Genomic DNA, 21,282 nt, shown 5'->3' with positions numbered 1-21,282 from the left:
AGGTATACCTCTATGGTTACCTGTGGTTAATGAAGCCATGAGGCTACTAATCCATCAAGAAAGTGAGGAATTAAAGGCTCTCTCCCCACAGGTATGAAGAATGACCTGGCTGGGCACAGTGGCTGATGTCTGTAATCCCAGCACTTTGTGAGGCTGAGGTGGTAAATAGCTTGTGCCCAGAGCTTGGGACCAGCCTAAGCAACATAGGCCATATCCCATTCTCTATTAATCCCAGCACTGGGAGGCCAAGGCAAGCAGATCACTTGAGCTCAGGAGTTCAGGACCAGCCTGGGCAACATGACAAAACCCTATCTGTACTAAAAATACAAAAATTAGCTAGATGTGGTGACACATGCCTGTAATCCCAGCTACTCGGGTGGCTGAAGCATGAAAATCTCTTGAACCCGGGAGGTGGAGGTTTCAGTGGGAGGTGGAGGTTTCAGTGAGCCACTGAACTCCAGCCTGGGCGACAGAGTGAGACTCTGTATTTAAAAAAAAAAAAAAAAAAAAAGAAAAGAAAAAGAAACAATGAACCAATAAAGCCAGTTAACAGAATGGGCGACAGAGTGAGACTCTGTATTTAAAAAAAAAAAAAAAAAAATGAAACAGTGAACCAATAAAGCCAGTTAACAGACACCATATTTAAATAAACACAAAAACATCTAGGACATTCATATTATTTATTTCTCAAAATTATGCTTTACCGTCTCAAATAGAATTCTGATACGTAAAACTAAGACTTGGTTAAAGACCTTAATTGGTGGTCTTACCATTTTTTTAAATTTCAGAGGTCCTAGAAGAAAACTTCAAGACACTTTTAAAATCTTCAGGTATGCTTTCTCCTATAAAGCAGTCTCTCAACCTTGACACTACTGACATTTGGGGCCAGACAATTCTTCATTGCTGGGGAGTGTCCTGAGCTATATAGGATGTTTGACGGCATCCCTGCCCTCTACCCCACTAGATGCCGGCAGCATGCCCCCAAACTGTAACAACCAAAAACATCTCTAGACATTGTCAGCCCTGGTTTAGAACCACTGCTATAAGGCATTGAAAAAAAAAGTGAACGAGAATATTATAGAATTAAAGGAAAATGTGGAAAAAAAAACCCCACAACTCAAAGAATCTCAAACATCTTCAAATAATTTCAGATCTAATTTATTGTCAAGGGTTATTATTAGCTTAAACAGCATTGGTCAAATTAAATGTTTTATTTATATTTAGATTAAAATATGTCATTTAAAACTATTTTTAAGATAGTAGAGGCCAGGCATGGTGGCTCACACCTGTATTCCCAACACTTTGGGAGGCCGCAGCAGGCAGATACTTGAGGTCAGGAGTTCGAGACCAGCCTGGATAACATGGTGAAACCCTGTCTCTACTCAAAAAAAACAGGGCGGGTGCAGTAGTTCACGTCTGTAATCCCAGCACTTTGGGAGGCCAAAGCAGGTAGATCACGAGGTCAGGAGATCGAGACCGTCCTGGCTAACACGGTGAAACCCCGTCTCTACTAAACACACAAAAAAATTAACCGGGCATGGTGGCGGGAGCCTGTAGTCCCAGCTACTCAGGAGGATAAGGCAGGACAATGGCATGAACCCAGGAGGTGGAGCTTGCAGTGAGCCGAGATGGCGCCACTGCACTCCAGTCTGGGCGACACAGCGAAACTCCGTCTCAAAAAAAAAAAAAAAAAAAGCTGGGCATGGTGGCACATGCCTGTAGTGCCAGCTAATCGAGAGGCTGAGGTAGAAGAATCGCTCGAACCAGGGAGGCAGAGGTTGCAGTGAGCCGAGATCATGCCACTGCACTCCAGCCTGGGCAACAGAGCGAGACTCTAAAAAAAAAAAAAAAAAAAAAAAAAAAAAGACAGTAGGCTGGGCATGGTGGCTCATGCCTGTAATCCCAACTTTGGGAGGCCAACGAGGGCGGATTACTTGAGGCCAGGAGTTCAAGACCAGCGTAGCCAACATAGCGAAACCCTGTCTCTACTAAAAATGTAAAAATCAGCTGGGCATGACACACACCTGTAATCCCAGCTACTCAGGAGGCTGAGGCAGGAGAACTGCTTGAACCAGGGAGGCAGAGGTTGCAGTGAGCTGAGATCAAGTCACTGCACTCCAGCCTGGGCAACAGAGAGAGACTCTGTCTCAAAAAAAGATAGAGAGCAATCTTAAATCTTGTGGGTAGTGTTTTCATTCCTTCTGTTTTATAGGACGTTTCTGAGATCTCAGAGTGCTCTCAGTATTTATTTTCTTCCTATATCCTAAATGGCTTGCTTTGGCATGTTTATTAATAAACAGGCCAGGAGTATATTTCGAGGAAAAAAAATTACGACTGGGTGAGGGTGCTTACATCTGCAATTCCCGCAGTTTGGGAAGTTGAGGCAGGTGGATCACTTGAGGCCAGGGCTTCGAGGCCAGCCTGGGCAACACAGCAAGACCCCATCTCATTAAAATGAATAAATAAATAAACAAGGATTCCAACTAATAATTGATAAAGCAATGCTAGATTTAGAATATTATCACTTTCAAATCTCCAATGAAACAAATGATACAGGCAATTTTTTTAGTCTAGCCAAAAAATCTGAAAAAGGAACAACTCTATCAATGAGGAATCAGAAAATTACAAGTGGCAATAAAAAAAACTATAAGATGTTAGCACAAAATAAAACAATGCAAATTAAATAAAGCATTTTTCACCTACCAGATTTTCAGATTTAAAAGCCTAATAATGGGCTCTGCACAATGGCTCATGCCTGTAATCCCAGCACTTTGGGAGGCCAAGGTGGGAGAATTGCTTGAGTTCAGCAATTCTCAGTTGAGACCAGCCTGGGCAACCAGCCTGAGCAAGACCCCATCTCTACAAAAAAATTAATAAATTAGCTGCGTGTGGTGGTGCATACCTGTGGTCCTAGCTATTGGGGAAGCTCAGGTGGGAAAATCACTTGAGCCTAGGAGTTTGAGGTTGCAGTAAGCTATGATCATGCCACTGCACTCCAGCCTGGGCCAGAGTGAGACCCGGTCTCAAAAATACATATAAAAATAAAAATAATTTTAAAATCTGAATAATGCTTGGTGCTAACATGGATATAGAGATAACTTTCATATACTGCTAGTAGAAGCACATACTGAACAAGTTTTTTGGAAAGCCAGGTGGCAGTATCTGTCAAACATAGTAATGTACATAATCATGAACCCATAAATCCCACTCTTACATCTGTGCCAGTATATTAACTTAAGCACTGTTTGAATTGGTTGGTAACTGTAAACTGCCCAAAAAACCATCAAAGAAGACAGGTTAAATAAAGAACACCCAAAACAATAAAATATTATGCAGCCCATGAAGACAACGAGGTAAATTTTTGTGTTTTGGTAAGATATCTAAATACAAGCCCGGGCGCGGTGGTTCATGCCTGAAATCCCAGCATTTTGGGAGGCCAAAGCAGGCGGATCACCTGGGATCAAGAGTTTGAGACCAGCCTGGCCAACATGGCAAAACCCCGTCTCTACTAAAAATACAAAAAAATTGGCTGGGCATGGTGGCACGTGCCCGTAATCCCAGCTACTCGGGAGGCTGAGGCAGAAAAATTGCTTGAAACCAGGAGGTGGAGGCTGCAGTGAGCTGAGGTTGTGCCACTGCACTCCAGCCTAGGCAACAAACAGAGCAAGACTGTCTCAAAAAAAAAAAAAAAAAGAAAAAGAAAAAAGGTATCTAAATAAAGAAAATAACAAAAGGCAAACTGAAGTTTCATGGCATGTAACAAGAGGATTAACACACATACACTTATGTGTATAGAAAATTCTGTTAAGAATATACAAGAAATAGGTAACAGTATAGTTTGATTTTTCTTTTTTCTTACATTTTTGTAAAATGAGACAAACATCTAAAGCAGTATCAATTTCAATCATCTTTGCACATGAGTTTTCCACATTTATAGGCACAAGAATTACCTAATTTGTGTGATCCATTACACTCAAAATGCAGTTATTCTCGCCGAATTCCTCCTTAACCAAAATGAAGATGTAGATAGAAAACGCATATATCAAGATATTCTCCATATTTTAAATCCAAGTTTTTAAAGCTACTTTTAAAATTTTACCTGTTCATCTAACCATCTAATATTTTGTCAGAAATAATTTTTAAAGTAACCACATGCTGGCTATGGCACTGATTTTAGCCATATCCTACCAAAAGCAACATAGCAAAACCAAAGACCACACACAATATTTACAAGAAAACTGAATGACAACTTAACAAGGTATCATCCCCAAAAACTCTCTACTATGAACAAGCAAGCAGGGCAAGACTAGAAAAGTATCAGTATCTACACAAGAGGAAAAGAAACACGACTTGTCTTGCAATACCCTACAAACATGAAAATCTCAAATTCACCACTAGTATTCACTGGTAAGGGTGGTTTAAAAAAAAAAAAAAAAAAAGCCTACATTCTACCTACATTTAAGATTGCTCCTTACAGCAAGACACACTCTAGTATGCAAAAGCCCTAGAAAAGGTGGACCAGTCTCCAGTTAACAAATCTCTTTGAAACAAAAACGGCCACCACCTCAAAAGCCACCCTGGAAGTCACCATAGACAACAGTATCCCTAATAAAACAATCTCTAAAAATATTAAATTCCCTTTAGTTGCACAATTTTAAATAGAAATACAGTGCGCCCTCTGTATCTACGAGTTCCACATTCGCGAATCCAACCAACCTCAGATTGAAAATATTTGAGAAAGGGCTGGGCGCAGTGGCTCACGCCTGTAGCCCCAGCACTTTGGAGGGCAGAGGTGGGTGGATCATGAGGTCAGGAGATCAAGACCATCCTGGCTAACATGGTGAAACACAGTCTTTACTAAAAATATTTAAAAAATTATCCAGGTGTGGTGGCAGGCGCTTGTAGTCCCAGCTAAGCGGGAGGCTGAGGCAGGAGAATGGCGTGAACACGGGAGGCAGAGGTTGCAGTGAGCTGAGATTGCGCCGCTGCACTCCAGCCTGGGTGACAGAGCAAGACTCCGTCTCAAAAAAAGAAGGAGAAAATATCTGAGAAAAATTGTACTGAAATGTGGAGACATTTCTCGTCATTACTTCCTAAACAATATAAGATATAAAAACTACGTATCATTTATATTGTATTATGTATTATAAGTAATCTAGAGATGCACCAAGGATGTGCAAAGGTTATATGCAAATATTATACCATTTTACATCAGGGACTGAGCATCCACAGATTTTATGTCCAAAGGAGGTCCTGGAACCAATCACCCACATATAACAAGGGACAACCGTACTTTGCCATTAGTTGATAGAAAGCTACCTCACTCTCCCCCTTCCTCCCAGATACACACAATAGTGCAAAAATTACAAATGTTAAGACCTCGCACTTTCCTTAAATTTCAAATTCTATAACATATATTTTTCTCCAGTTTCATCACCTACAAATGGGAATATTAGAACTACCTACCAATATTGGTGTGGTAAGATTTTTACTTAACTGAGAATAACAAATCCAAGATGCATATATTAAATAGAAAGCTTAGAGTCGCTTCAAGTTAAAATACACGTATCAGTCTCATCACCTGTATGTTTCAAATTTATGTCTCTACAAAATTACAATTACTTAAAAGTTTTTTCCTTGAGGTGACGGGAAAATAGTCAAAATTACAAATGTTAAGGGTACATCAGTCATCTATCTTATTGACCCACACTCAACCTTCTCATAATTGCCCCCAAATCCCCCACAGTACATGAGGTCAAGCTTAGGTAAGCCACTTGAAAAATCTCAGAAATTACAGAAATAACGATTATAAGAGTCCTAACAAAAGCAAAAAGCTCCAATTTTTTTTTTTTTTTTTTTTCTGAGACACTGTCTCACCCTTTTGCCCAAGCTGGAGTGTGGTGATGCAATCTTGGCTCACTGCAACCTCTGCCTCCCGCGTTCCAGCGATTCTCCTGCCTCAGCCTCCCGAGTAGCTGCGACTAAAAGCGCCTGCCACCATGCCCAGCTAATTTTTTCTATTTTCAGTAAAGGCAGGGTTTCACCATGTTAGCCAGGCTAGTCTCGAACTCCTGACCTCAGATGATCCACCCGCCTCGGCCTCCCAAAGTGCTGCGATTACAGGCGTGAGCCACCGCACCTGGCCTAAAAGCTCCGAATTCTAACAGTGGTTTTGAAAAGATTCTGGCACTGTTACAGTAGAGGAAGAGGATGTAAGACAACTGAACAAGGGGCAAATGGTATGTATTAATAAAATGCAAATTACAAGAGGATTTGGAGCCAGAATGCCTGAGTATAAAACCCAGTTCCATTACTTAACAGCTGTACAACCTTGGACAAATTATTTAAGCCTTCTAAGACTCAACAGCCTCATTTTTAAAAAAGAGAAAGACCTACTTCAGATAGTAGTTGTAAAGACTAAATCAGGTTATGCATATGAAATATTTGATAATGTCTGACACAAAATAAATGTTCATTAAATATTTGCCATTTAGGAATAAAAGAAAGGCTGAGCCCAGTGGCTCACGCCTGTAATCCCAGCACTCTGAGAGGCCGAGGCAGGTGGATCATCTGAGGTCAGGAGTTTGAAGACCAGCCTGGCCAACATGGTGAAACCCTGTCTCTACTAAAAATACAAAAATTAGCGGTGGTGGGCGCCTGTAATCCCAGCTACTTAGGAGGCTGAGGCAAGAGAATCGCTCGAAACCGGGAGGCAGAGGCTGCAGTGAGCTGAGACTGCACCACTGCACTCCAGCCTGGGAGACAGAGTGAGACTCTGTCTTAAAAAAAAAAAAAAAAAAAAAAAAAGAGAGTGAGAGAGACAAGTAAATTATACTGAAAGAAGTAGAGTTTTAACCATGACTGTCTTCTAAGCAACGGTCAAACAAATTACAAGCATAGGGACAAGAGAGATACTATGACACTTATAGCTCCAAATGGCTCTTCACTCTACAGAGCCTCTCAATAAAGCTTTTTATTTTTCTAGCCAGGCATGGTGGCACATGCCTCTGGCAGCTACTGGGGGCGGGGGCTGAGGCAGGAGGATCATTTAAGCCCGGGAGGTCAAGGCTGCAGTGGGCCATGATGGCATCACTGTACTCCAGCCTGGATGACAGAGCAAGACCTTGTCTCAAAAAAAACAAAACAAAAAAGTTTTTTATTTTTTTGCGTTAAGTGGTAAGTGATAACGAAAAAGCCCTACTTCCATGCCACATTTTTTAAAATACCACTAAGGGCATTATTACTACTGTTTTATATCATTACTAATTTGAGACTTGAATTAGCTATTATTCAGTTTATAGTCAATGGTGTGAGTTCTCAAAAATATTTAATATTCAGGTAATAGGTTACCCAAGGTATCCGATAGGGATGGAATGTGCAAGTGGTTACATGTAGATTTCCACACACATGTATTACAAGCAATGCAAAACCTGGGCAGCCTGACACATCAACAGGACTGCTCATGGGTGAAACCAGAGAGAAGACAAGCAAACGAACACATCAGAGAGCTGGTGAAAATGAAGATCTAAAATACATTTCTCAACATATAATGTTTTCCATAGACATATGTAATTAAACAGTAAACACTCTCAATTATCTACACTGTTATGTTTTAGTCAGCGATTCAGTTTTTTGCTATGGATCCTGAATAACAAACTTCTACATCAAAAAGGGAAAAGACCTTCAGTCTACAAGCAGAGAGAAAGCAAGGTGCTCTGTGGACTATAAATTCCTTATCTTCTTACTAATGAGATCTGAAGCTTACTAATGATGTTTTGAAGCAACGTGAAGTTTTTGACAGGTGTCCAGTAATGTCATATACAGTAATAGTCCATAAACATTATGATTCCATACATTCACTGGCAGACACAAAGTGGATCTGTAGATACAGATACACATGTGCATACAGGTAAAACTAACAGATATTTTAAGAACCTCTTTGTGACTTTAAAGAGTTTAGTAGTAGTGGTGACTGCTCTTTCTCATGCAATATAGACAACTGCTTCTCAACTTTTTAATGTCTCCACACCATTCACCAATTACTAATTACTCCCGAACAGTTAACATCTCATATTATTATCAGACACTTTAACACTAAGCACTATCACCATGTCCCATTCCCCACTCGTAGTCGCTACTGCTACAATACCACCCCCAGACAAATAGTGCTGCAGCACAGAGATTCCTCTAAGCTTTCAAGGTGGAAGGAACCTTGGAGATCATCTATTACAAGCCTCTCATTTAGTATCTGAGGAAACTGTGACCAACAGTAACTTAAGTGATGAAAATCACTAAAAGTAGAATAATTAGTTACAGTAACTCCCACTTACAGGACACTCACTATCTGCCTGTCGCTGCATTAAGCACCTTATAAACTCATTTAATCCCCACAACATCCCTTTAAATAGACCTACTTTATTACCTATATTTACACACCTGGAAATTAAGGGAGAGAAGTCAGCCTTGGTCATATAGTAACTACGTGATGAAATTCAGAATTCAAACCTAAATCTGTTTTGTGCTCTCCTGACTGTCCAATCAGAGTTCATTCCACAAGATTAAGTACTTTAGACTTGTTTCTTTAGCCATATTCATTCTATTTATGCCCAGCATACAGATAATTTTTACTGTCCCCCAAGTTTTCATATCTATAGCTATATACTTTATTATTCAAGTACTCACAACAGTTGAAACAACTAAAGGTACAAACCCCATTTTTTTAAGTGAGGAAACAAGCTCACAAATAATTTGTCCAAAGTCTCACCAAGAAGTAGAAAAGCTAAGTTTGGAACTCAAGCAATGTTCTCTCCAAGACATGACATTACTCCACCATCACCACATGCTAACTCACATGCAACTAGGAAACTAGCCAACGACTAGTAAAAACTAAACCGACCATGGAAAACATGAGCTTATTTGGGCACCCAAAAGAATGAAGATAAGAAAAATTAACTCTACTCAGAAAGTTGGCGTGCCTAACTTCCAGTGTACCATTCAGGTTTACATGATGTGATGAAAAAGAAAACTATAATTTTATTCATGTTCATATCTTAATAACTTCACTCACTGGAATATTCAGAAGCAAAAGGGCATCTATTCAACTAATATTTACTGAAAATCTATTGTGCTTCCTCTGTGTACCATTGTGATGACAGCACATGAGAGGACTTTAGGTGACACATGGATAATTCATATTTTAGTAATTTTAGTATTTATAGATTGTAAAGTGACTCAGAAAACGTAACCACTATACCAAGCCAATGGCTTCAGATCTTATTTCCCAAAGCAAGATTAAGGGAAAAAAATTAACACAGTGGTTATGGGAGGGGGGGTGGGGGCTGGGGGTTGAGGGCTTGACCTTTATCTGTAATATTCTTTCCACCTAAAAAAAATTTTGAGGGAAAAAAACTCAGCTGACCTGAAAAAAAGCATTAAAGAAGTAATTGTACAGATGTTACAAGAATGTGGAAAAATTCATAAAGGTAGTATTTTGGCTGACATTTTAGAAATAATTTTCAAAGTGTTTCAAGAAATACTATGTTAGACAAAATAAAACAAAATTCCCTCTTAAGAAACCCCACAGAGGCCGGGCGCGGTGGCTCACACCTGTTATCCCAGCACTTCGGGAAGCCGAGATGGGTCGATCACTTGAGGTCAAGAGTTCGAGACCAGCCTGGCCAACATGGTGAAACCCCATCTCTACTAAAAATACAAAAATTAACTGGGCGTGGTGGTGTGCACCTGTAGTTTCAGCTACTTGGGAGGCTGAGGCAGGAGAATCGCTTGAACCTGGGAGCTTGAACCCAGGAGCCAGAGGTTCAAATGAGCCAAGACACCACTGTACTCCAGCCTGGGTGACAGAGTGAGACTCTGTCTCACAAAAAAAAAAAAAAAAAAACCAGAAAAGAAAAAGATAAAAGAAACCTCACAAAAGGATCTAACAGCCTCATGGGCTTAAGGAGAATTTCTTTATAATAATGCGGGTCTTAGTTGTCGATAACTACTTTTAAACAACCTTTTATTTTCTTACTGTTATGTCAAAATACCTGAACACAAAGAACTTCAAACTGTAGAGGGGGAAAAAAAAGCAGAATCAAAATATGCATTATCAACAACATAACAACGAGTATTATTATCGAGCATTTACTCTGCATACCAAACACTGTGCTGAGTTTCCTATGTATTGCCTGCCCACACTTCAAGGTACTATTATTATCTCATTTTATAAATGAGGGAAGTGACTTAACAGGGTTGTAAAAGTTTTCCTAAAAAGCAGAATTCTAAGAAGGTGGCAGTGGTGCTACAGTTTTTCATCTCTCTAAAACCTTATGGCTGACCAAACTAGAGAGCAGAACCAAAAACCAGTGGACCATATTTACAACAAAACTAGCTGACACAGTATTCCCAGACTCCAAAAAGTGGATGAGGAAAAACTGATAGTCACATGACCTCAACATTACTGGGATCTGTGACAGAGAGAAGTCAAGGTGTATTTCAAAGGCCTAGGAACAGGAGAATCATAAAATAGCCAACAGGTATTCATTGGAAATCACTGCAGACCAATTTGAGAACAGCAGCTGAAACTGAGATGGATTTTGCCAACTCTAGCAATGAGTGAATAGACTGCTCTGAGTTCGAAAAGACGAAGCAGGTCTTGCTCACTTGAGCTCTTGAAAGTGACCCAACAGTGCTCCAATCTAGAGGTAAGCCCCACAATGAGGAGAAAGAGTCAAGAGAAATGAAGACAAGGTTCAAAAAAAAGCAGGAGTGGAGAACACAGCCTGGAATTTCAGAATGCAAACTGCCGTGTTCTTAAAACACTTCACAAAACCAACGAGAGTGCTCCATGTAGTTAGAAAAGCTACTCTGGGCCAAGTGTGGTGGCTCACGCCTGTAATCCCAGCACTTTGGGAGGCCGAGGCAGGTGGATTATGAGGTCAGGAGTCAGCCTGGCCCATGTGGTAAAACCCCGTCTCTACTAAAAATACAAAAACTAGCCAGGCATGGTGGCGCGCGCCTGTGGCCCCAGCTACCAGGGAGGCTGAGACGGAAGAATAGCTTGAACCTGGAGGCGGAGGTTGCAGTGAGCCGAGATCATACCACTGTATTCCAGCCTGGGCAACAGGGCGACACTCCATCTCAAAAAAAAAAAAAAAAAAAAAAATTGTGGCATATTCATACGATGCATCTACTCAGAAATAAAAAGAAATACAAACTATGTTGAATAGAAGAAGCCAAAGAATACATACTGTATGGTTCCATTTACATAAAATTCTAGAACTCACAAACTAATCTACGTTGACAAAAAGTTGCTTGAAGGGAAGGCAGCACACACAGGGAGGGAAGATTGCAATGGGGCATGAGCAAACTTCTGGGAGTAACGAATGAACATGTTCACAATCTTGATTGTTGTGATGGTTTCCTGAGTGTAGATATGAAAACTTAGCAACCTGTACATTTCGAATAAATACAGTGTACTGTATGTCAATTATACCTCAATAACACTGATTTTTTTTTTTTTTTTTTTTTTTTGGAGACAAGAGTTTCACTCTTGTTGCCGCAATGACGTGAGCTCGGCTCACTGTAACCTCTGCCTCCCGGGATCAGGTGATTCTCCCGAGTAGCTGGGATTACAAGCATGCACCGCACCCCGCAAATTTTGTATTTTTAGTAGAGATGGGGTTTCTCCATGTTGGTCAGGCTGGTCTTGAACTCTCGACCTCAGGTGATCCGCCCGCCTCAGCCTCCCAAACTGGTGGGATTACGGGCGTGAGCCACCGCACCCGGCCCGTAACACTGCTTTTTAAAAAAGGACTCAAAAGAAGAATTCAAGACAAAATGATAAGTACTGAAGATATGCAAAGATGCAGCAATATAGTCTCCCTCCCCTCCCCAACAAAAAAACCAAAGACAACAATTCACTTTCTTGAAATATTTAATATTTTTTAAAAATTTAAAAATTCATATTGAAAGACTACACCACCAGTGTGTAGATAAGTGGATAAAAAAAAAAAAAAAGACCACACCATATACCTGAGTACAATGACTCCAAAATATCCAACACTGATTTTCAAAATGCTTTTAAAGATCTAGTCTATAAAAACCACTGTATTTTGGCCGGGCGCAGTGGCTCACACCTGTAATCCCGACACTTTGGGAGGCGAAGGCGGGGAGATCACGAGGTCAAGAGTTTGAGACCAGCCTGGCCAATATGGTGAAACCCCGTCTCTACTAAACATACAAAAATTAGCCAGGCATAGTGGTGGGCACCTGTAATGCCAGCTACTGGGAGGCGGAGGTTGCGGTTAGCGGAGATGGCACCACTGCACTCCAGCTTGGGCAACAGAGCAAGACTCCGACTCAAAACACACACACACACACACACACGACTCCGACTCAAAACACACACACACACACGACTCCGACTCAAAACACACACACACACACAAACACACACACACACACACCCCACACTGTATTTTAAAGAAAAAAATCTTCTAGGAAGGTAGGGAAAAAGAGTGGGCAGTTCATAAGGTAAAAAAATTATCATCAGATGTTAACAGCTGGCCAGGCATGGTGACACCTCTGTAATCCCTGCACTTTAAGAGGCCAACAAAGTGGGCAGATCACTTAAGCTCGGGAGTTCAAGCTCAGGAGACCAGCCTACAAACATGGTGAAACCCCATCTCTACAGAAAACACAAAAATTAGCCAGGTGTGGTGGCATATACCTGTAGTCCCAGCTACAGGGAAGGATGAGGTGGGAAGACAGAGTTTACAGTGAACCAAGATTGCATCACTGCACTCCAACCGGGGCAAAAGAGCAGGACTCTGTCTCAAAAATAAATAGATTTTAACAGTTTTACTGGGGGAAACAATAGAATTAACAAACTTAAGACACTCAAGGATAGAAAATGTGAACCGAAGATTTTACTTCCAGCCAAAGTGACCTTCAAGATTAAAGGGCACATGCCAGGCACGGTGGCTCATGCCTGTAATTCCAGCTCTTAGGGAGGCACAGGCAGGAGGACAGCCTGAGCCCAGGAGTTTGAGACCTGCCTGGGCAATATAGCGAGACCCCATGCTCAACAAAAAGGGGAAATAAAAAGGGGGGCAAAAAAAAAAAGAATAAAAGGCACAGACAACATACAAGACATACACATAAGAACTCCAGGCCAGGCGCGGTGGCTCATGCCTGTAATCCCAGCACTTTGGGAGGCCAAGACAGGCAGATTACTTGAAGTCAGGAAATTGAGACCAACCTGGCCAACACGATGAAACCCCATCTCTATTAAAAATACAAAAGTTAGGCCAGGCACAGTGGCTCACGCCTGTAATCCCAGCACTTTGGGAGGCCAAGACAGGCAGATCACCTGAGGTCAGGAGTTCGAGACCAGCCCAGCCAACATAGTGAAACCCCGTCTCAACTGAAAATACAAAAAAGTAGCCGGGCGTGGTGGCATGCACCTGTAATCCCAGATACTCAGGAGGCTGTGGCAGAAAAATCGCTTGAACCCAGGAGGTGGAGGTTGTAGTGAGTCAAGATGGCGCCATTGCACTCCAGCCTGGGCAACAGAGCAAGACTCTGTCTCAAAAAAAAAAACAAAAACAAAAACAAAAAAAACTCCAGAAATATTGTTTCAATTAGCCGCTTTTCAATAATCTATTAAAGAATAAGCTTCATTCAGACAACCAAACTGACTAGAGACAGAGAGAATACAATGACAATGACATAAGGACTGGTTGTAGGCATGAGATATATACCTACTGTAAAACTAAGATTGACAGTTAAAAGGGAAAGTCAGCCGGGGCAGTGACTATGCCCGTAATCCCAGCACCTTTGGAGGCAAAGGCAGGGGGAGCATCACTTGAGGTCAGGAGTTCGAGAACAGCCTGTTCAACATAGCGAAACCCCGTCTCTACTAAAAACACAAAAATTAGCCAGGCAATGGTGGCACGTGCCAGTAACCCCAGCTACTCAGCTGGCTGAGGCACAAGAATCACTTGAACCCAAGAGGCAGAGGTTGCAGTGAGCTGTGATCGCACCACTGCACTCCAGCCTGGGCAACAGAGTGAGACTCTGTCTCAAAAAAAAAACAAAAGGGAAAGTTACGTAATAGCAATATGCTCAGACAATGTAGACAGAAAAACTTTTAAATGGGGGCTAGAAATAGAGAATATGTAAAAAAAAAAAAGTTAACATTCCTAGTAATTATATTGGTGGCAGTAATATTCGCATTATTATTTTAGACTTTCTGATGTGTAATGTTGGTTACAGTCAGTAATTACAAGACATCCTGATTCTATCATACCCTGCCTGTGTTCTTGAGAGAACCAGGATTTCTGGTATTCAAAAAGTTATAAAAACCCTGGGCCAGGCGCAGTGGTTCACACCTGTAATCCCAGCACTTTGGGAGGCCAAGGTGGATGGATCACGAGGTCAGGAGATCGAGACCATCCTGGCTAACACAGTGAAACCCCATCTCTACTAAAAATACAAAAAAATTAGCCAGGCGTGGTGGCGCATGCCTGTAATCCCAGCTACTCACAAGGCTGAGGCAGGAAAATCGCTTGAACCCAGGAGGCAGAGGTTGTAGCGAGCCGAGATCGCGCCACTGCACTCCAGCCTGGGTGACAGAGCGAGACTCCGTCTCAAAAAAAAAAAAAAGAAAAATCCCTATGCACTCCCATGTTTACTGCAGCACTATTCACAACAGCCAAAATATGAAACCAGCTCAGTGCAATGGCTCATGCCTTGTAATCTTTGCACTCTGGGAGGATTGCTTGAGGCCAGGAGTTGGAGATCAGCCTAGGCAACATAGCAAGACTTTGCCTCTACAAAAAAAATTATAAATTAGCCAGGCATCGTGGCATGTACCCTATCTGTAAGTCCTAGCTATTCAGGAGGCTGAGGCAAGAGGATCCCTTGAGCCTAAGAGTTTGAAGTTGCAGTGAGCTATGACTGAGTTGCTGCACTAAAGCCTGGGCAACAGCAAGACCTTGCCTCAAAAATACATTTTTTTAAAACAAGGAACCAACCCGAGTTCCCATCAATGGATAAGAAAATGTGGTATATTATTCAGCAATAAAAAAGAATTAGATCCTGTCATTTGCAACAACATGGATGGAACTATAGGCCATTATGTTAAGTGAAGTTAAGTCAAGCACAGAAAGACAAACATCACGTTTTCACATATGTGGGAGCTACAACAGTGGATCTCACAAAGGTAAGAGTCTAAAGACTGATGATTACTAGAGACTGAGCAAGGAACAGGAGAGATAAAAGGGGAGAAAAAAGAATATACATGTATCTATTACCACCAAACTGTACACTTAAAGTGGTAAAGATGGGGCCGGGGGCGATGGCTCACGCCTGTAATCCCAGCAGTTTGGGAGGCCAAGGCGGGTGGATCACGAGGTCAAGAGATAGAGATCATCCTGGCCAACATGGTGAAACCCTGTCTCTACTAAAAATACAAAAATTAGCTGTGTGTGCCTGTAGTCCCAGCTACTCGGGAGGCTGAGGCAGGAGAATCGCTTGAACTCAGGAGGTGGGGGTTGAAGTGAGCCGAGATCGCGCCACTGCGATCCAGTGTGGCATAGGGCGAGACTCCATCTCAAAAAAGAAGAAAGAAAACTAAAATGGTAAAGATGGTAAATTATATAAGTGTGCAAGTGTGCGTGTGTGTGTTTGAGACAAGGTCTTACTCTGTTGCCCAGACTGGAGTGCTGTGGCACAATCACGGCTCACTGCAGCCTCAACCTCCCAGGCTCAGGTGATCCTCCTACCTCCTCCTCCCAAGTAGCTGGGAGTAGCTGGGACTACAGGCGCATGCCACCACGTTAGGCTAATTTTTTATATTTTTTGTAAAGACGGGTTTCACCATGTTGCCCAGGCTGGTCTCGAACTCCTGGGCTCAAGTGACCCTGGGCCACCTGCCTCAGCCTCTCAAAGTTCTGGGATTACAGGCATGAATCACTGCACCTGGCCAGTAAATTATATAAGTATATTTTACCTAAACAAAAAAAAAACTTTTTAAAACGCTGTATTCCTCATCCTGAATTGCAAGTCTTAGTATTTTATGTAGCTGAGTAATAATAAACTTCTCTACCACCAAGATTGTAGTCTTGAAATGCCATTTCCCACTAAAAGGCAGGTCTTCTTGAGAAATATCTGATTCACATCTGGGGCAGGAAATGAGCTTGGAACATATTCTTATACCAGAGAATAAGGATACTATCAAAAACTACTAAGGTCACGTCAAAAGGACTCTGGAGCCAACTGGAAAAGGCTACCACTGACCAAATGGGAGACAACTTGACCGTCAAAAAGGATAATTGCAACTCAAACCCATCAAATACCTTTAAATCCATGACTGAAATGCATCAAGTGTTTAAAATCATGATTGAAACACACCATATGTTCCTGTTTATTCAGCGCATACTATATATTTAGCATGATGTCAGAAACTACATTACCTTCAGAAGAGTGTATTCTTTCCAACATAAAAACAATTTTTTGAAGTGGCCAGAAACAATTCACCTGGGGATTAATTATTTTAGTTATATACATATATAGTTTCCCTCTTCACATCAATTTAGTATGTCTTGATATCTTTCCTAACATCCTACATCAGATGTTTACAGGTAATTTTAATAGACTAAGAAGTAAAAATGTTCAAATTTTTCCTACAGCCTCCTCCATTTTTCCTACAACCTCCTCCATTGTAAAAGCCTATACTTACAATTCTAAAACCTCTCTAAAGCTAAAAGCAAGTGTCAAATCAATTGTCTTTTGAAAAGAAAACTAAGCAGCCTGGGGGGTCACTGATTTTGATCCATAAACAGTTTCACATACTACTTCTGTTAATGCTTTCTTGCTATAATGCATCAGTGAAAATAAAAACAACTATGAAATTTTTTTTTGAGACAGAGTCTCACTCTGTCACTCAGGCTGCAGTACAGTGGCACCAACCATCATGGCTCACTGCAGCCTCAACCTCCCACGTTCCAACAATCCTTCTGCCTCAGCCTCTGGAGAAGCTGGGACTATAGGCATGTACCAACACACTCAGGTAACTTTTAAATTTTTTGTCCTGAGCTCAAGTGATCCACTGTTTCCCAAAGTGCTGAGATACAGGCATGAGCCACCACATCCGGTGGAAATGCTTATCTTAAGCAATCCACTCATCCTAAAACATCAGAAAAGTCTAAATTGCTGTTCTTTAAATTTTCATTTTCATTCTCTCGTTACAATCTCACATACTAGACAAAGCTTAGTTTAGCCATAAATGGGTAGCAGAAACTCTGCAAATGTCAGTATCAAAGATATGCCATGTTGATAAAAAGAAATCAAAGCTTAAAGCTAAATGCATAAACACTGGCTGCTATTTACATAATAAAATAAAAAATATTTTCCAAATTCCATTGAATATAAGAATCTAACTACACCAATCATTTCAGTACAAAACATGCTTAGTGAATACATAAACACCTAATATGGGGTGGAGGATTGGGAATTTTAAGTCCTCTTCTACCAGGATAAAATAACTGTCCAAAAAAAAATCAGATAACTTCCCCAGCCACTTGGTGTTCCAGTAAGACAGGATATTAAAAAGCTATCTTTTAGAAACTTTCAATTATTTATACATTTATAGGCAATGTACTTTATCAAAAAGGGAAAGCAGTGTGTACAAACCTGATAAACTGAGTAAGACGTTTTAAGTACTCATCTCCAAATAGTTTGATATCATCTTGTATATCAAAAAACAGCCAAAAGTAAAATGCTATTTGGCTTGACATTGTTGACAGGGCTAAGTCTGTGCCGACTAGCAATTCAAGAGGAATAGTGGCAGTCTAAGCATTTATGTTTTAGGGATTAATTTATTTTTGAAAGATGGCATGTGGTCATTTTTAGGCTTATCTATATAAGCACAAATTAACAGTTTTACATTGTTCTAAATCAAGATGTTCTATATGAAACCCTAATGCGAAGGTAAAAATGACTTCCCCCCAAGAGGGTCCCATTTTTTAATGTAATAAATAGAAATACAAGATTGAACACATCACAGTGACGTTCTCAAAATGACTGGTGTATTTTAATAGAATACTAAGGAGACTCAGCTTGCAGGCATGACCATTAAATCAAGCACTGAGGCAGCAAAGGTTTTTTTCTTTCTAAAATTAGGCTAGTTGTTAAAAGGCTAGACTACAACCATAAGCAAATCTCGTGAGAAATGAACACTTGCTAATAATAAAGCCAGAGAAATTATACAATACTTGCTGAAAGCTACACTCATACTGGGCAGATAACCCACTTATTAACACTGAAACCATAGAAACCTACCCCTTTCCTGCTGCCCCAGCCCCCACCCAAAGACTACAAAAAGAAGTCATCAAAGATGCACTGTTCTCTACAAATAAACTTAGCCAGATTGTGTCTACCACACAAACTGCAAAACAATGACCTGGAATGTTCCTTCTGAACACAGCCCTAACTTTATAGTGTAAGTTTCAGATTCAGAACATTTGGAAACGAGCTTAATAAAATGCTGAGCATATGTAACAAGTCAGCTATCTTAGAAAGTCTACAAGTCAAAACTGTAGCATCTGGAATTTGTCAGATAATCACAGAGTCCTCCAGACGATAAATAGAAGTGACACTTTAAACACCTACATATGCAAATATGACCAAAAAAAGGCTAGACACACGACAATATGAGAAAACACCACCAAGACTCTGAAACAGAATCAAAGCCACAAAATTCTAGGAATAAGCCTATTTGTTATGGCCAAAAAGGGTCATAATGGAATAGGCATTCTTCCTTTCTCTGGCTCGTTAAGACTAATACATTCTCTAAGCGTGCCAAAGCCTAGCTATAAAGAAAATTCTAACATACACAAGTTTTTAAAATCCGTTACAGACCATGTATAAAGTAAGTAAGCGTATACGTTCTTTAAATGTAAATATATAAATTATTTAAATGACCAGGACTTCTACAATTTAGAATGAATTATTTAATTATCCCAAAATATACTTTTTTCCCTTTCCTGAGCAATTCTTAATAATGCACTGGTCTATAACGACAAATGCATGTTTTCAACTCACATTGTTTCTCCAGTCTTGGCTACATGACAAAGAAACTGATCCAGGACAGGACAAACTTCCTTTTTCCCCCTCTTCTCAAAATCTAGATGAAAGAAGAAAAAAAAACGTTATCAGTTTTCTCAAAAGCGCTCTAAAAACAAACTTTCCTCCTAGTCCTTTACCTTATTAAAAATCAATTAAATACAAAATTAAAAAAATAAGGCCTCTCAACCAAATTACCACCTCAATCCTCCAAGTTCTACTTCCAACATGTCACCCTCTTTACAGATAACAAGAATCCTCCTAAAGGGGGCACTCAACTTCACAAACCATTTTTAACGCAGTGCTTCTCGAAGTGTGGTCCGGGGGAACACCAGCATTATATTAAGCTGGGAATCCAGCGACAATAAAAATCCCCAGGCCCCGACTCCCACCAATTGTTCATCTAAGTCCATAAATCTGCCTTTCTAAGAAGCACCAACTACTCCAAGTTGCCGTCCCCAAATGATTGTGAATGTCAAAGAATAATTCTCAAAACGCTGAAATCTCTCTATTCGAAGTTTGTAAGCCACTGTTCTCAAGCCTGTTGCGTGGAAGGCGTGCAATCAAGAACAGTGAAGGCAACCACCTCGAAATTAGGGCGCGGAAGGATGACTTCAAAAGCCCTGAAAAAGGCATACTGAGACAACTTAAAAGTTGCGATGCCACCCCCTACCCCCGCCCCCACCAACCGTTTACTTTTTCTCCCACCCCAACGCCTAGCGTGCGGGTAGCCTGGTGGAGAAAGGAGGATGTCTGGGAGGGAGGGGTCTGCGGGTCCGCGACTCGTCCCCTGAACGGGTGGGAGAAAGACTGGGGCCCCCGCAAGAGCTTCCCCGGCTCCCCTCCCCCAGCCCAGACGCCGGCGGCCGACACAAAGCCAGAGCGGGGCGGGAGGGAGCTGCCCACAGGGCTCCCCGCCCCTGGGGAGGTGGAGGGGGATGGGAGCCCGGGAAACACTCTCCCCACGCCGCGCCCGGCCCCGGTCCTCGGAACCATCCGCCCTGAAAGGAGAGAAGAGCGAGCCGGAGAAGGTGAGGGGGAATGAAGAGGGGGCAGCTACCCCCACCTTTCAGCGCCTCCTGGAGCCTCTCGACGTCCATGGCTTCCCGGAGTCCCTCACAGCCTCCGCCTCCCTCCGCGGGTCTCCTGGGGACCGGAACGCCTCCCCCCACCCCCCCGACGCCCTCCCCCTCCCTCGCACACACTCCGGCACGCAGGCGACCGGGGGGGGGAAACGAAGGGAGCCGGGGGAAGCGTGCGAGAGCGAGACCGACAGAGCGAGCACCTCCCCAAGCCGCTACCACCAACCCTCCAACATGGCGCCCGGTACGTCACCGCGCGCACGCTCCCTGCCGCCGTCCTCGCTCCCGCTGCGCGCTCCGGCCCGGAACCCGAGAGCGCGTGCGCGGCCGAGGCGTGACGCTGGGGCCCAGTGGCGGCTGCGTCCCAGCGGCTTCCCGAGCCTCAGCCCGAGCCTCAGCCCCAGCCCCAGCCCCAGCCCCAGCCCCAGCCCCAGCCCCAGCCCCAGGCTCCGCGGAGCTGAAGACTGGACGGTCAGGCGAGAGGGTTGCAGGCGGACTCCTAGGCTTTGAATCCCTGCCATTTCCTCTCTGTGTGAACTTAAGCTACTTACTTCGCCTGTCTGAGCCTCATTTTCCCCATCTGTACAGTGAGGGCACTGGTACCGATGCCCTATGCAGTTGCTGTGAGAATTCAGTGTATACACTGCACGTTCAGAATGCGCCTAAAAAACGTAGAGCGAGGCCGGGCAGGGGGCTCAGGCCGGTGATCCCAACACTTTGGGAGGGAGGCCGAGGCGAGAGGATCGCTTGAGCCCAGGAGTTCGAGACCAGTCTGGGTAACAAAATGACCCCGCTCCCGCGCCCTTCTCTATATAAAAATAAGTACAGGCCGGGCGCGGTGACTCAAGCCTGTAATCCCAGCACTTTGGGAGGCTGGGGCGGGCGGAGCACCTGAAGTCAGGAGTTGAAGACCAACCTGGCCAACATGGCGAAACCCCGTCTCTACTAAAAATACAAAATGTAGTCGGGCGTGGTCGTTCGTGCCTGTAATCCCAGTTACTCGGGAGGCTGAGGCACGAGAATCGCTTGAATCCAGGAGGCGGAGGTTGCAGTGAGCCGATATCGCGCCACT

General features: G+C 42.5%; 1 protein-coding gene across 3 annotated transcripts in view; it reads right to left on the bottom strand.

Moving 5' to 3' along the window:
- PPP4R2 (protein phosphatase 4 regulatory subunit 2) overlaps positions 1-20,515 on the bottom strand; it is a 72,306-nt gene extending 51,791 nt beyond the window's left edge. The window contains exons 1-2 of one of the 3 annotated variants that reach the window (XM_034956888.2): positions 20,437-20,515; positions 19,108-19,189 (exon numbers count right to left, since the gene is read on the bottom strand). In XM_034956888.2, the coding sequence (XP_034812779.2) occupies positions 19,108-19,189; positions 20,437-20,446 (92 nt within the window). In that variant the 5' untranslated portion in view covers positions 20,447-20,515. Of the gene's footprint in view, positions 1-19,107; positions 19,190-20,194 lie in introns of all 3 variants that reach the window. The other 2 variants (XM_034956889.3, XM_034956890.2) reach the window with 2 other exon arrangements.
- Between the last annotated feature and the right edge of the window lie 767 nt (positions 20,516-21,282).

Source organism: Pan paniscus, chromosome 2 (assembly GCF_029289425.2).
Source record: "Pan paniscus chromosome 2, NHGRI_mPanPan1-v2.0_pri, whole genome shotgun sequence".
NCBI classification, from domain to species: Eukaryota; Metazoa; Chordata; class Mammalia; order Primates; family Hominidae; genus Pan; species Pan paniscus.
Note: the sequence above shows the minus strand (reverse complement) of the source record. Positions and strands in the feature narration are given on the sequence as shown.